Here is a 16,605-nt window from a genome sequence, read left to right on the forward strand (position 1 = left end):
GTTCTCCAATCTCAGAGAAACATACTGTATAGTTACAGAAATACATTTTAAATAAGAGAGTATACTTGTTTGGACTCCTTTGAATTGATTGTGCCATCCAGTGACAATATCTTAAAAAGCCTATTAAAAGATCAGTTTATCTGTAGTTAAGGAAACATAAATGAAACAACACACCTTCTTCATGGTGAACCCATTCTTTGGAACTCCTTCCCTCCAAAGGCTCATAATAGCCCCTGACCATATGCACTTAGAAGATAATTAAAAGTTTTATTTTACAAAGCCTTCAGCCCTAATTAAATGATATTAAAGTTCATCTTAGGGAAGAGTGATTTATCTGATATCCTACTAGGTTTTGCTCCAAATATTAGACAGACCGGTTCAGAGTCTAGACAAGCTGTGTTATACACGCAACATGGTATCACGGGCACCTTTCATGGTGCCCAATCTGCATTGCACATTTTTAATTTTTTAGGAGTTTTTAATTAAAAAAATAAGCATAAAACCCACAATATTCTAAAGTCAGTGTCAATATTTTTAAGCTTTAAGGGATATCAACTATTCTCAGAAGATAAATACTGAACATGTGTCCACCCGTATAGATTACCTGCATCTGCGATAGTCTATATTTATAGAAAACATAGTTTAACGTGTATTTCATAGTAGAATACAACAGTTAATATTTAAGATAAGACTCTCTGGCAAAAGACGAGAATTGGAATCTCTCTGAAACTGTTTTATTTCTAAAAACCTTTTTCTAGTCAACACAGCAAATATACATGAATAAAAATATTTGAAAGGTACATCATAATCCAATCAGATAAACAGCGGGCCCAGCCTGAATCAAGTAGCGAGACGGCGAGCTTTTGCTATTCCAATCAATTGCTTTCCATCTCACAAGAATGCGCAACGCGTGCGCAGTAGATAAAATAGCTTTTTTTCGTCTTCCGCCCGTTCTTCCCTTCCACTTCCGAAAGGTCCTTTAAAGGAGCAGCAAATCTTTAAAGAAACGAATTAAAAATGGAGACTAAAATCAATTGTCCCACGAGAATATGGGATAATTAAATCGGGGGACTCTTGCGAATCACAGAAAAGCTGGGTTTCAAATTCAAGGCAAAGCAATTGAGCTCAGCCTGCTGCAATTCAGTTCCGAGAGGCAGGCACGTAATGGAGCTGCCGGAGCCTGGAGTCGGAAAAGTCGGTGACTTAGAGGAAACAGGGGAGACCGGACTTTGCCGGCGATCACCGCCAGTATCGGTAGCAGCGGTACTACCTGCCGGAGGAAGCGGTGAAAGGTTGGGTGGCAGCACTCCGAAGCAGTTTTGTCTCGTGCTGGGGAGGCCGCTCATTAGCTATACCGTGCGAGCAATAGAAAGGTAAAGCTATACTGCTGCTGCATCCTTCCGTCCCAACACACCTGTATCTTTCAGCACCCACATTCCCATGTGCTTATGAGGGAAAAAGATGCATGATGGGCCAAGGGTTCTTCCATTGTACGCATGCGCGCAAAGGGAAGCGGTGTACAGCGGGCTTTGCAAAGCTCATGATAGCACATGGAGGGTTTGGGAGGCTGCTGCTTAACACAGTGGGAAGCATGGCAAAGGGAAAGGTTAAGGATGGAATTCATAAATGCAGCTCTGAACTTCTCAAGCTATACCTTAAGCGAGTCGTTGTGCTTTCTGAGTAATAAGGTTCACTGAATGGTTTGAGTGCATTTCTTATTTTCCTCTGTGTCTCTGTGAGTTTGTGTGCTTTCGAGTCAGTATTGCTTCCTTCCTAGGACAGGGAGAGAGTGAGTAGCTTAAGGTCATTCAGTTCTGTTTGCACCTAAGAACTCACAGAGTCTTTGGTTTCTAGCTTGGTGCATTAACCACATCAGTGTTTCTCAAACTTGGTAACTTTAAGATGTCTGGGCTTCAACTCCCAGAATTTCCCAGCAATCCCCATGAATTGATGTATGATCCTTACCATATGCACTGTTGTATTCTAGACCCTGAATGGTCTTTTAAAGGTGACCTGCATATATTTGTATTTTTACCAATAACACACAGATAGCAATTCACATACGTCTACAAAATGGCACTAATTGGCTTTTTAAAATCTTGGAGTATACTTCTGTTGACATTAAGATAATATGTTTAATGGTAAGGATACTTGAGGTGTGTAGTTTGATGTGAGGGATAACTTTAGAGTTGTTAAATCTATTGTGTTGGGTAACTGTCAGGTAATTTTTAGGATAATTATTTTTTATTAGTATAATTAAGGTTAAATTTCCTTGAGCTCTGATTACATTTGTTTCAATAATTAGCTTTAGAATGAGTTTTTAGATAACCATATAGTGTTGAGTCTTTATTTTATGGGAGGGTGATTTGCTTACATAGCCTTTAAAGTACAAAAATTATATTGATATTATATAGTGCAGTTTGAATTATGATGGGTTCCCATAAGGTCTGTGTTTACATTTAATGAATGATTGGCTTTTGCATAAGCTTTTTCAGTAGTAGTGGACCTACATTTGTGTTATGTTGGCACTTGAGTTATTTTTAGTCTTCATGATTCCTTGCCAAGGTAAATTTTAAAGTAAGAACGCTAAGGTAACCTTTACTGTAAAACACTTGAAGTTAGTGTAAAATTCAGCTTGGGTAGGTTTTCTTGAGGTAGGTTTTCTTGAGGTCCAAGATTGTATTTAATGAGGGGGCTAGGTTTTGGATGAGGTGTTGTGGTTAGTGGTAGTCTTATATTCATTTTATAATGTGGGGATTGCCTGCTGTGTTAACTTTTACATTAAAAATCTCTATTAGTAGTGATTTAGTTTGGCACGATCATTAGTTTTAATTGATATTATTTTATGGTAGAAGCCTGTTATTGGGGGATTTTAGGATAAATTGGTCAACTATTCAGGGAAAGGTAGGGTTAGGATTTGACTTCTTTGAGGTCTAAGGTTTAGAATATAATAGAGTAGAGCTGGAAGAGACCTTGGAGGTCTTCTTGTCCAGCCCCTTGCTCAAGCAGGAGAACCTATACCATCTCAGACAAGTGACTGTCCAGTATCTTCTTAAAAATCTCCAGTGATGGAGCGCCCATGATTGCTTTTCCCCCCAATATTTTATTAATTTTTTATAGTCACAAATCCTTAATATTTTATCAGCAATATATTGTCTGGGTTCCAATGTTTAGTTTACTAATACATTTTAAATTTCTTTCTCTCTACCTCATTTTTCTAGCCATTGATAAAATGTATTCCATGTTCTAAAGCAGGGGTGTAAAACTCAATTTCACTGAGGACCGTATCAGCATTGCGGTTGCCCTCGGAGAGCCAGGTGGGTGTGGCCAGGGAGGCCGGGGCCTGCTGGCTGGGTGTGGCTGGAGTGGGTGTGGCCTACAGGGTGGGCATGGCCAGTTCTACATTGTTTGCATCAAGGGTACGTGTGGGGGCCTGGGTAGGAGTGGGACAGATATGAGGGTCTCTGGCAGAAGGAGGTGGGACCAAGGCAATTGCCAAGGCATGGTCCACTGGAAGAGCATCACTGGCCCTCTCAGGCCATGTGGAGGGGGCTGGATAGTGCCTGGAGCCCTAGGCAGCAGAGGTCAAACGCCCAGCCCGGCCCTCAAGCACCCGCGGCACCAAGCCCAGCCCCACTTCCCCAAGGGGGTGCCCAGCTGCACTTACCTCCTCAAGGCTGCTGCTGCTGTGCTTGCTCTCCTTGGCCAGGTTGCTCATGATGGGTATGAGGGCAAAGTCAGAGGGAGGCCCACTCCCTCTCCATGGGAGGAGACCCGGCTTTGTATCCAAAGCTTCCTTAGCAATAGGATGGGGGAACCCCAGGATAGGCCAGGAGGAGGGGGCAAGGGGATGGTGAAAGGGCAGCAGGGCAGGACTAAGGCAGGACTTCCCTCAGACTCTCCATCTCCTTCCTTCCTTCCTAAGAACAGAATGGTGGCAAAATATTTGAGATGAGGGAGGGAGAAAAACAGGCAAGAATGTAGCTGGGGAGGTGTCACCCTTCGTAGGAATGAAGAAATGCACCATCGCCTGGAAGTGGCAGCACATGGCCCTTCCTTAGTTCACATATCTGGCTTGGTGGGCTCTGGGGGAGGGGACGCCATGAGCAGCGGGAGAGTCAACGTTACCTGCACAATGCCGCCCAGCCCCCAGCCTGCCCGATTTCAGCAGGCAGCGAGGCGCTCTCCTTACAGTGCCAAGAGGCTGAGCCAGGCAGCACGAATCTGAAAAGTGCGATGCCGCCCGGCCCCTGACCTGCCCGATTTCGGTAGATAGCAGGGCGCTCTCCTCACAGTGCCAAGAGGCTGAGCCGGGCGGTGAATCCAAAACGAAGGGGGATGCCACATACTGCCCGGCCTGTCCAGTTTTGGCAGGCAGTGGGGCGCTCTGTTCACAGCACCAAGAGGCTGAGCTGGGCGGCACAGATCTGAAGAGAAGTGCGACACCACCCAGCCTGCCCGGTTTCAGCAGGCAGGGGTGTGCTTTCCGCACAGCACTGAGAGGCTGAGCCGGGCGGCGTGAATCTGAAGAGAAGCGTGATGTTGCCCAGCCTCCAGCTGAGCCGACTTTGCACCTTGCTGCCTGCTGAAACCGGGCAGGCTGGGGGCTAGGCAGCATTGCACTTCTCATCAGATTCATGCCACCCGGCTCAGCTCTTGGTGTTGAGGAGAGAGCCCCACTGCCTGCCGAAATTGGGCAGGCTGGGGGCTGGGTGGCATTGCGCTTCTTTTTGGATTAGCATTGCCTGGCTCACCCTCTCAGCGCTGGGAGGAGAGTCCCCTGCTGCCTGCCAAAACCAGGCAGGCTGGGGGCTGGGCAGCATCGTGCTTCATTTTCAATTCACACCGCCCGGCTCAGCCTCTCGGTGCTGTGAGGAGAGCGCCCCACTGCCTGCCAAACCCCTCCTCCGGAGCCCATCAAGCCAGATATGTGAAGTAGGCGAAGGCTATTTGCTGGCAACTTCCAGGAAATGGTGCATTTCTTCATTCCTCACAAAGGGTGACACCTCCCCAGTGTGCACCCAGGGGGCGGGGCTGACATGGCAGGGGCCGGTCCTTTGCTGTTTCCAGATGGCCTTGTGGAGCTAAGACTGAATGCGTTTCAGCATAGATGGCCACCATAAATTGTACATTGGCTCCTGGCTGGCCTGTGCGTGGGCCAGGGCCAAGGCAGCGTGGGCTGTTCCCCCACTGTTTCCAGGATGGCTTCGCGGGCCACATGAAACCACTTCGTGGGCCGGATCCATCCCCCGGGCCTTGTGTTTGACATGTCTGTTCTAAAGTAATCTGAATCTTCTTGTCTTTCATTTTCAGTGTCAGTCTGTCAATTTCTGCACAATCTAAAATTTTCTTAATTATCTCTTCCTCCGCTGGTAATTCTTCATCTTTCCAATGATGAGCAAATACAATTCTTGCTGCAGTTAATACATTAAATATACAGATTCCTTCTCATAATTTCCTACAATTATACCTAACAAAAATAAATCTGACTTAAAATCTATGTGTTTTTAGTCATTTTCTCTAACCATATATGTATTCTTAACCAAAATCATTTGGCTTTAGGTCATGTTCACCAAAGATGATAGTATGTGCCTGGTTTTGTCTACATTTCGAACAATTGCTAGACATATTTTTTAACATTTTGCTAACGTCACAGGTGTTAAGTGCCATCTGTAGAACATTTTCTTTGTAAGTCACCGTCTTTGTTATTTTAGATTTCTTTCCCAAAGATTTTGCCAGTGTTTAAAAGTTTTTTGCCATGTTATCATTATTTCTTTAATTTGTTCTTCCATCTTTAAACTTAATATATACTTATACAGTTTCTTAATAAATTTTTCATCTGATGTCAATAGTATCTGGTCAAATTCTATCTTTTCTTTATAAAATCCAGATATTTTAACATCTTTTTCATATCTCGTTTGAATTTGCAACTGTGGCCACTATGATAGATCAGTGCCCTGTTCTTTCAGTTCTTGTCTGGGTTTTAGTTTCCCTTCAGTATTCAAAATGTCTTTATAGGTCACAATTTTCTGATAGTTAATTAAGTTTGAGTGAACAAACACTTCCATTGTTGAAAGCCATCCATGAAGATTTTCGCTTTTACTTTTTCCCATTCTAGAAGAAGTGTGTTTCTTATGTAGTGGTTTTGAAAGTATCTATGTATTTTATTCTTCCCATACCATAAGAGGGCATGCCATCCAAATTGTAGGTCATGCCCCTCTATGTATAGTAATCTTTTATCTCTAGGAGTTATCCATTCTTTTAACCAAGTTAATTCAGATGCTTGATAATATAAAGCCCAATCTGGCAGGCCAAATCCTCCATTTTCTTTCACTTCTTGTAGCATTTTCAATCTAATTCTAGCTTTTTTTCCTTGCCAAATAAATGTCAAAATCAGTTCATCAAAAAAAAATTCCCCAGTTTTATAGGTATTGTTTGAAATAAAAAGAGTGGCTTTGGTAAAATATTCATCTTCACCATTGCTATTCTCCCTAGCATTGAAAGTTGTAGATTTTTTTTCCATTTTCCCCAGTCTAATTTTATTTTTTAAAATAATTTTATTTAGTTGTCTTTTATTTTTGCACCATGCTGTTAAATATGTCCCCAAGTATTTGATTTTCTTAACTATTTGAAGGTCTGTTTTTTCTGACAATTGATTTTTTTGTTTATCTGTAAGGTTTTTAGTTATTACTTTAGTCTTTTGTCTATTTATTTTCAGTCCTGTCACTTCTCGAAATACTTCTATCTTTTTCATAAGCTTGAGGCTTGTCTCAAGCGGCTCTTCTAATACAAAGACCAAGTCATCTGCAAATGCTTGTAGTGTACAGGTGAAACTTGAAAAATTAGAATATCGTGCAAAAGTTCATTTATTTCAGTAATGCAACTTAAAAGGGGAAACTAATATATGAGATAGACTCATTACACGCAAAGCAATATAGTTCAAGCCATGATTTGTCATAATTGTGATGATTATGGCTTACAGCTCATGAAAACCCCAAATCCACAATCTCAGAAAATTAGAATATTGTGAAAAGGTGCAATATTCTAGGCTCGAAGTGTCCCACTCTAATCAGCTAATTAAGCCATAATACCTGCAAAGGGTTCCTGAACCTTTAAATGGTCTCTCAGTCTGGTTCAGTAGGAATCACAATCATGGGGAAGACTGCTGACCTGACAGTTGTGCAGAAAACCATCATTGACACCCTCCATAAGGAGGGAAAGCCTCAAAAGGTAATTGCAAAAGAAGTTGGATGTTCTCAAAGTGCTGTATCAAAGCACATTAATAGAAAGTTATGTGGAAGGGAAAAATGTGGAAGAAAAAGGTGCACAAGCAGCAGGGATGACAGAGAATTGTCAGGAAAAGGCCTTTCAAAAGTGTTGGGGACTTTCACAAGGAGTGGACTGAGGCTGGAGTCAGTGCATCAAGAGCCACCACACACAGACAGATCCTGGACATGGACTTCAAATGTCGTATTCCTCTTGTCAAGCCGCTCCTGAACAACAAACAACGTCAGAAGCATCTTACCTGGGCTAAAGAAAAACAGATCTGGTCTGTTGCTCAGTGTCCAAAGTCCTCTTTTGTGATGAGAGCAACTTTTGCATCTCATTTGGAAACCAAGGACCCAGAGTCTGGAGGAAGAATGGAGAGGCACACACTGCAAGATGCTTGAAGTCCAGTGTGAAGTTTCCACAGTCTGTGTTGATTTGGGGAGCCATGTCATCTGCTGGTGTTGGTCCATTGTGCTTCATTAAGTCCAGGGTCAACGCAGCCATCTACCAGGAGATTTTGGAGCAGTTCATGCTTCCTTCCGCAGACGAGCTTTATGGGGATGCTGACTTCATTTTCCAGCAGGACTTGGCACCTGCCCACACTGCCAAAAGCACCAAAAGCTGGTTCAATGACCATGGGATTACTGGGCTTGATTGGCCAGCAAACTCGCCTGACCTGACCCCCATAGAGAATCAATGGGGCATTGCCAAGAGAAAGATGAGAGACATGAGACCGAACAATGCAGAAGAGCTGAAGGCTGCTATTGAAGCATCCTGGTCTTCCATAACACCTCAGCAGTGCCACAGGCTGATAGCTTCCATACCACGCCGCATTGAGGCAGTAATTGCTGCAAAAGGGGCCCAAACCAAGTACTGAGTACATATGCATGCTTATACTTTTCAGAGGTCTGATATTGTTCTATGTACACTCCTTGTTTTATTGATTGCATGTAATATTCTAATTTTCTGAGATTGTGGATTTGGGGTTTTCATGAGCTGTACGCCATAATCACCACAATTATGACAAATCATGGCTTGAACTATCTTGCTTTGCATGTAACGAGTCTATCTCATATATTAGTTTCCCCTTTTAAGTTGTATTAGTGAAATAAATGAACTTTTGCACGATATTCTAATTTTTTGAGTTTCACCTGTATATTTTTCATCTTTTATCTCCGGTCCTTTAATTTCTGAGTCTTGCCTAATATTTCTATTCAGTACTTCCAGTGTTAATATAAATAATATTGGGGATAATGGACATTCTTGTCTTGTGCCTTTTTTAAAATTAAAGTTTTCTGTAAAGTCTCCATTTGCAATTACTTTAACTATTTGTCTGTGATAAATTGTTTTAATTATATTTATAACATTTTCTCCAAAATCCATCTTGTTTAGTTGTTGAATCATAAATTTCCAATTTATATTATCAAAAGCCTTTTGTGCATCTAGGAATATTAGCGCCATCTGCTTCCCTGGATGCATTTCATAGCATTCCAAAACATCTAAAATAAATCCTAAGTTAATTTATATTTGTCGCTTAGGTAAAAATCCATTTTAATCTATATGTATAAATTCAATCAAAAATTTCTTTAATCTTTCTGCTATTATTGAACACAGGGCCGTGAGCATGCGTGTGATGCAAACAGAGCGGGGCTAACACTTGCATGATACTCACTAGCCTTGCCCCATTCTTGTGCACAGCCTCCTGTTTCTGCACCCCAACGCATGGTGTTGGTCTGTTTTCGCACACCGAGGCATGGTGGCATCCCATTTTCACACCCTGAGACGTGGCGTTGGCCCGTTTTCACGCAGTGTGGTGGCACAGTGTCCCATTTTTGCACCCTGCTGTGTGGCAGTGTCCCATTTTTGCACGGCATTCTGTTTTCATGCCCCGCAGCCTTGGCACTAGTGGCTAGCAGCCCACGGCCCACTACTGTGCCGTGCCCCACAAGTTGGGGACCCCTGAATTAGAAAGTGTGATATCTAAAGTTACCTAGTTAACTAGTAAGGCACAGGTTTGAATGGTACCTGAGTCTCCACATTTCTAATCCAAAATCTTAATCACTATAGGCTTTAAATTTAAACTTTATCTTTGCCTTGCAATTTCTGAGAATTGCAGTTGCTAACAACCACATGGAAAACTCTTAAGGTGAATCCTGAATCATAATTGTGAACTGTGGGAAACCAAGATTATATACCCATGAAAATTAATAAAACATAAGTTAGTCATAAGAGGTTTTTCTATTCTAGTCACAGTCTTATTAAGGCGGCAATTTCACACTCACTGAATGTATATCATATTATATGGTAAATATTTGTGCTCCATCTTTATAAAGTATTATGGTGAAAAATAGCCTATATGCATCTACATGTATAGCCAAAAATTTGGAAGCTATACAATATATTTTCAATTAGAAGAAAGTTTAAACATTAAGTCTCAGGAAGTTTTAGACATTATATTATTTTCTTTAATGTCTTACAGAATCAACTGGATTACTGATGTTGTTGTTGTGGTCTCTTCAGAAAATATTGAAATAATGAAATCTATTATTAGAAAATATGGCCATGAGCGGACAACAGTAGTAGAAGGAGGACTAACCCGTCATAGATCTATTTTCAATGGATTGAAAATATTTGTAAAAGGCAACACATTCTGTGCTCCGCTCCACAAACCAGAAATAATAGTAATCCATGATGCTGTCCGACCATTTATTGAAGAGGATATTCTTTTTAAAGTGGTTATGGCTGCCATAGAGCATGGGGTAAGTAAGTATAATAAAATCACAAATATTTGTAATGTTGCACTAATACCAATGTATAGTTTACTCTTTAACAACTTTATGTTCTCCATTAATATGCATAACTAAGAATTATTGACTAAGATTAAAAAAATAGGGTAAAAGTATGCACCCGCAATAATTTGTAATTTGTTTTTCTTGAATGGATAAGAGTCCCAGGACAAAATTGGCACATTGCTTTTAAAAATGAATGGATTTTAATTGCAGTTTTTAGTAAATCATATGAAATGGGATATTATTGGAAATTAAAACTCTTGTGCTTGCCTTGTAACATTTGAATGTTAGCCATCTAAAAATACAGTAAATAAGTAATAAATGCCTTACTTTTATGAATTTCTTTAGTTTATTAGCCAAAGAATCACAAGTATCTCACGGATCCCTTTCATGATTACTGCCTTGTCGTGGCGAAGGGGCTTGCGTAATTCAATAAAGCTATAAACTATGCCGTGCAGGTCCACCCAAGACGGACAGGTAATAGCAGAGAGTTCTGACAAAACGTGATCCACTGGAGAAGGAAATGGCAACCCACTCCAATATCTTTGCCATGAAAACCCTATGGACAGTACCAAAAGGCAAAACGATATGACACTGGAAGATGAGCCCCTCAGGTCGGAAGGTGTCCAATATGCTACTGGGAAAGAGCAGAGGGCTAGTAGTAGTAGCGCCAGAAAGAATGAAGCAACTGGGCCAAAGCCGAAAGGACGCTCAGCTGTGGATGTATCTGGTGGTGAAAGGAAAGTCCGATGCTGTAAAGATTTTTTCTCCATAGGAACCTGGAATGTAAGATCCATGAATCAAGGCAAGCTGGATGTGGTTAAACAAGAGATGACAAGACTGAACATCAACATCTTAGGAATCAGCAAACTAAAATGGACAGGAATGGGTGAATTTAATTCAGATGCCCATCAGGTATACTACTGCAGGCAAGAATCCCTCATAAGAAATGGAGTAGCCTTCATAGTCAATAAAAGAGTAGGAAAAGCAATACTGGGATACAATCCCCAAAATAACAGAATGATCTCAGTTCGAATCCAAAGCAAACCATTCAATATCACAGTAGTCCAAGTCTATGCTCCAACCACCGGTGCTGAAGAGGATGAAATTGACCGGTTCTATGAAGCCCTACAGCACCTTATAGAACTAACACCAAAAAATGATGTCCTTATCATCATAGGGGATTGGAATGCTAAAGTAGGAAGCCAAAAGATAACCAGAATAACAGGCAAGTTTGGCCTTGGAGTACAAAATGAAGCAGGGCACAGGCTGATAGAATTTTGTCAAGAGAATACGATGGTCATAGCAAACACTTTTTTCCAACAGCCCAAGAGACGGCTCTACACATGGACATCACCAGATGGTCAACACTGAAATCAGATTGACTATGTGCTCTGCAGCCAAAGATGGAGAAGTCTATACAGTCAGTAAAAACAAGACCAGGAGCTGACTGTGGCTCAGACCATGAGCTTCTTGTTGCAAAGTTTAGGAAGAAAGTAGGGAAAAGCACTAGGCCACTCAGGTATGAATTAAATCATATCCCTGTTGAATATACAGTAGAGGTGACAAATAGATTTAAGGAATTAGATCTGATAGACAGAGTGCCTGAAGAACTATGGACAGAGGTTCGCAACGTTGTACAAGAGGTAGCAACTAAAACCATCCCAAAGAAAAAGAAATGCAAGAAAGCAAAATGGCTGTCTGAGGAAGCTTTGCAAATATCTGAGGAAAGTAGGGAAGCGAAAGGCAAGGAAGAAAAAGAAAGATACGCCCAATTGAATGCACAATTCCAGAGAATAGGTAGAAGAGATAAGAATGCCTTCTTAAATGAACAGTGCAAAGAAATAGAAGAAAACAATAGAATAGGGAGGACCAGAGATCTCTTCAAGAAATTGGAGAGATGAAGGGAACGTTTCATGCAAAAATGGGCATGATAAAGGACCAAAATGGCAGGGACCTAACAGAGGCAGAAGAGATTAAGAAGAGGTGGCAAAATTACACAGAAGAACTATACAAGAATGAGCTTAACGTCCCTGATAACCACGATGAGGTGGTTACTGACCTCGAGCCAGACATCCTGGAATTTGAAGTGAAGTGGGCCTTAGAAAAACTGAGCAACAACAAAGCTAGTGGAGGTGACAGTATTCCAGCTGAGCTATTCAAAATCTTAAAAGACGATGCAATAAAAGTGCTACACTCAATTTGCCAGCAAATTTGGAAAACTCAACAGTGGCCACAGGATTTGAAAAGATCAGTTTACATTCCAATTCCAAAGAAAGGCAGTGCCAAAGAATGTTCAAACTATCGCACCATTGCACTCATTTCTAATGCTAGTAAAGTTATGCTTAAAATCCTATAAGCTAAGACTCCAGCAGTAAGTGGATCGAGAACTACCAGAAGTACAGGCAGGATTTCAAAGTGGCAGAGGAACTAGAGATCAAATTGCCAACATACGCCGGATCATGGAGAAATCTAGGGAGTTCCAGAAAAACATTTACTTCTGCTTCATTGACTATGCTAAAGCCTTTGATTGTGTGGATCACAACAAACTCTGGCAAGTTCTTAAAGAGATGGGAGTACCAGGCCACCTTATTTGTCTCTTGAGAAACTTATATGCGGGTCAAGAAGCAACAGTGAGAACTGGACACAGAACCACTGATTGGTTCAAAATTGGGAAAGGAGTCTGGCAAGGTTGTATACTGTCGCCCTGCCTATTTAACTTATATGCAGAGCACATCATGAGAAAGGCAAGGCTAGATGAATCAAATGTTGGAATTAAGATTGCCGGGAGAAATATTAACAACCTAAGATATGCAGATGATACCACTCTAATGGCAGAAAGTGAAGAAGAACTTAAGAGTCTCTTGTTGCGGGTGAGTCCTAGAGCAGATCAACCCTGTCTGCTCTTTAGAAGACCAGATCCTGAAGTTGAAACTCAAATACTTTGGCCACCTAATGAGAAGGAAGGACTCACTGGAGAAGAGCCTAATGTTGGGAAAGATTGAGGGCAATAGAAGAAGGGGACGACAGAGAATGAGGTGGCTGGATGGAGTCACTGAAGCAGTAGGTGTGAGCTTAAATGGACTCCAGAAGATGGTAGAGGACAGGAAGGCCTGGAGGAACATTGTCCATGGGGTCACGATGGGTCGGACACGACTTCGCAGCTAACAACAACAACAACGTTACGGATGTCAAAAATAGTTAACATAAACAGACAACAACAACAACAACAACAAAAATAAAGTTGGAAGGGTCCTTGGAGGTCATCTAGTCAACCCCCCTGCTCAGGCAGGAAACCCTATACCATTTCAGGCAAATGGCTGTCCAGTCTCTTCTTAAAAACTTCCATTATTGGAACATTCACAGCTTCTGGAGGCAGCTTGTTCCACTGATTAATTGTTCTGTCAGAAAATTTCTCCTTAGTTCTAGATTGCTTCTTTCTTTGATTAGTGTTTCCATCCGTTGCTTCTTGTACTGCCTTCAAGTGCTTTGGAGAATAGCTTGACTCCCTCTTCTTTGTGGTAGCCCCTGAGATATTGGAACACTGCTATCATGTCACCCCTCGTCCTTCTCTTCTTTAGACTAGACATACCTAATTCCAGAAACCATTTCTTATATGTTTTAGCCTCCAGTTCCCTGATCATCTTTGTTGGTCTTCTTTGTACTCTTTCTGGAGTCTCAACATCTTTTTTACATCGTGGTGACCAAAACTGGATGCAATATTCCAAATGTGGCCTTACGAAGGCATTGTAAGTGGTATTAATCCTTCACGTGATATTGATTCTATCCCTCTGTTACTGCAGCCTAGCACTGTATTGGCTTTTTGGGCAGCTGCAGCACACTGCTGGCTCATTTTTAAGTGACTGTCCACTAGGACTTCAAGATCCCTCTCACAGTTGCTACTATACTATACCAGTGGATTTGGTTTTTCTTGTTAGAAAGTGCCCAATGTTCAAGTTTGTCCATATCCTCCTGTATCTTAAGACTGTCTTCTGGAGTGTTGGCTATTCCTGCCAGCTTAATGTCATCTGCAAATTTGATGAGTTTCCCATCTATCCCCTCGTCCAAATGATTTATAAAGATGTTGAAGAACACTGGACCCAGAACAGAGCCCTAGGGCACCCCACTACTCCATGTAGATGCAGTTATTACAATTAGTCGTATTGATTTTTACTTAATCTGTAGCATATTCAGAAAATTCTAAATATCCCAAATTATTTAGTAAAATCCCTTCTTCTACATGAGGAATCATTATTCAGTTGCACTGGGGAGGGGGCCGGGTTAAAAGCAGAAGGGAGAAATGAAAGAGGCATTTCATGGGTCAGACTAAAAAGAATAAAAGAAGAACAATGTAAACTAAAAGAGAAACACTAATAATCCTTGTGACAAGTTAAAGAATCATTTTGTAAATAAGAATAGATGAAGAATTTTATAGATGTACTTTAAGGAGAATATATTTTTTCCAGATGTTATTGGTAAAAGGAATTATTTAATTAGTCATTTGAATAAATGATAGAATATACCCTCATGTCAGTAGTGGGATTCAAATAATTTAACAACTGGTTCTCTGCAGGTGGAGACGGGGAGATGGGGGGACGCTGCCATGAGGAAGGAGTGGAAAGGGGGAGCTGCCTCAGGCACTCCGCAACTGCTTACCATGCCAAAGGGCTCCCGCAGCCAGGCCTACCACGCTCCAACACCTGTCACACCTCACCTGTTCGGTAGTGACTTCTCCCACTCTCTCCTTTTTCTTCCTCCTTTGAACAGCCCTTTGCTCTCATTGCTGCTTTTTCAGTCCCGGAGTTTTGTCCAGACCTTGTGCAGAGGGTCTTTGGCAACGAAGCCCCACAGTGATCTGGTGGGGTGGAACCATTTCCTTTGCTTTTGGACTGGCTCCGAAATGGCCTGGAAGGAGAGGCCCGAGCAAGCAGCAAGCATGCAGCAGGCAAGGGGATTGTAGGCATGTGAATGCACGCTAGTCTGGCATCTAAAACAACCGGGTTTTTTCCCCCCCATGCTGGATTTTTGCTGCCATTCTGTTTAACTTTCTTTATAGTTACATTCCAGCACAAAGGTTTCACTAATTAATTGTTAAGCTTCCATCCATTACTTCTTCTGTCTTGCGATTAAATACTTTGAAGAATTGGTTATCCCCTTCCTCTCTGTGACAGCTCCTCAAATAGTAGAACATTGCTATCATGTCACCTCATCTTTTTTTTTTATTTAAAAAGTTTTACAATACATTTTAACTTTAATCCCCCCTCCCCCACCCCTATCCAACCCTCCCTATCCCTCTCCCCCATTCCCTCCTCCCCCCCGACTTCCCAGAGCTAAATACAGGGTATAAAATCGAAAAACAAACAAACACCCCTATGTTATCAACAATAAACTATAAATTCTATCTCTCTCTAGCTCATATAAAATGAGTACAAACAATATTAATATTACAAATAAAGTAAAAAAGAAAAAGAGGAAAACAGAAAAAGAACTTTACTCAAAATAAATTTTCTTAATCCCAGTCCTTATTCATATTAATTTCAAAAAAAAAGAAAAGAAAAAAAACTTTCACCTGCTATTTGCATTCTCCCACCTTTCTCTAATTTCCAAACAAATTCTCAGTTACGCGCCAAAAGCGCCTATCTCTGTTAATCTTAATAATCTCCGACCAAACTAAACTATGATCAAAAATAGTTCTTGCATGTATCACGCCAAATGTCTTGCAGTTCCAAATCATCCTTGAGTTCAAATAAAAGTTCAAATAAAAAGAGTATATAAAAAAAAGATTTAGGCAATCTCTAAGACAACTTGTTGTTAATTAGGAGCTTACATACCCATTCTTAGTTCAACACATACTTTAAGTCCATAACCCTAATATACTTTTCTAGCAAGCAAATAACATCAATCTTAAATTGTGTAAAATATTAAAAAAAAAAAACTTTCTTTCTCTATAATAATTTTACTCCATTGACATTCTAATTTAAAAATTTAATCAGCAATCTTAACGCCCCAAAACTTTTGGAGCACATCTGTCATGACCCCCAAAACTTCTTTAGACCGCTCCCCTCCCACATCTTCACTGTAAGCACGCTTTGGAGATTCCATAACTTTCTGCTGGTCTTGCTCTTGCTCTCGTCTCGCTCTTCTTAGGGCGGCACGCGTCATCATCTGGCCTCCTACAGCAACCGATGAGACTGTGACTTGATCCCCTCCAACACCATTGTCCTCTGTCTGTCTATCTGCAACATCTTGAAGCTTTCCGACACCGTATCCTTTTGCAGCTTCCAAAAATGATAGGGGGGTTGCTTTTAACACATTACTATAAAAATCACGTGCCTGAGCCACAGTAACCAAACGATGTCTTTTACCTTCGTGCGTCGCCACCAATCCAACTGGAATCTCCCATCTAAACTTAATATCACGTTTCTTAAGTTCCTGTACTAGAAATGCAAAATCTTTCCTTCTCCTTAGGATCTTCGGAGGGATCTCTTTTAAAACCAAAACTTCTTGCTCAGCCACTACCAAATTAGTATCATAAGCAGCTTGAATG

The 16,605-nt window shown here is 41.2% G+C and overlaps 1 protein-coding gene across 1 annotated transcript in view; it reads left to right on the forward strand.

Annotated features, from left to right (window-relative positions):
• Positions 1–1,020: 1,020 nt before the first annotated feature.
• Positions 1,021–16,605, forward strand: part of CRPPA (CDP-L-ribitol pyrophosphorylase A) — a 53,643-nt gene continuing 38,058 nt past the window's right edge. The window contains exons 1-2 of the mRNA XM_083376748.1: positions 1,021–1,373; positions 9,749–10,028. Of these exons, the coding sequence (XP_083232874.1) occupies positions 1,165–1,373; positions 9,749–10,028 (489 nt within the window). The 5' untranslated portion in view covers positions 1,021–1,164. The remainder of the gene's footprint in view (positions 1,374–9,748; positions 10,029–16,605) is intronic.

The sequence above is a fragment of the Vipera ursinii genome, assembly GCF_947247035.1.
Source record: "Vipera ursinii genome assembly, chromosome: Z".
In the NCBI taxonomy this organism is placed as follows: Eukaryota; Metazoa; Chordata; class Lepidosauria; order Squamata; family Viperidae; genus Vipera; species Vipera ursinii.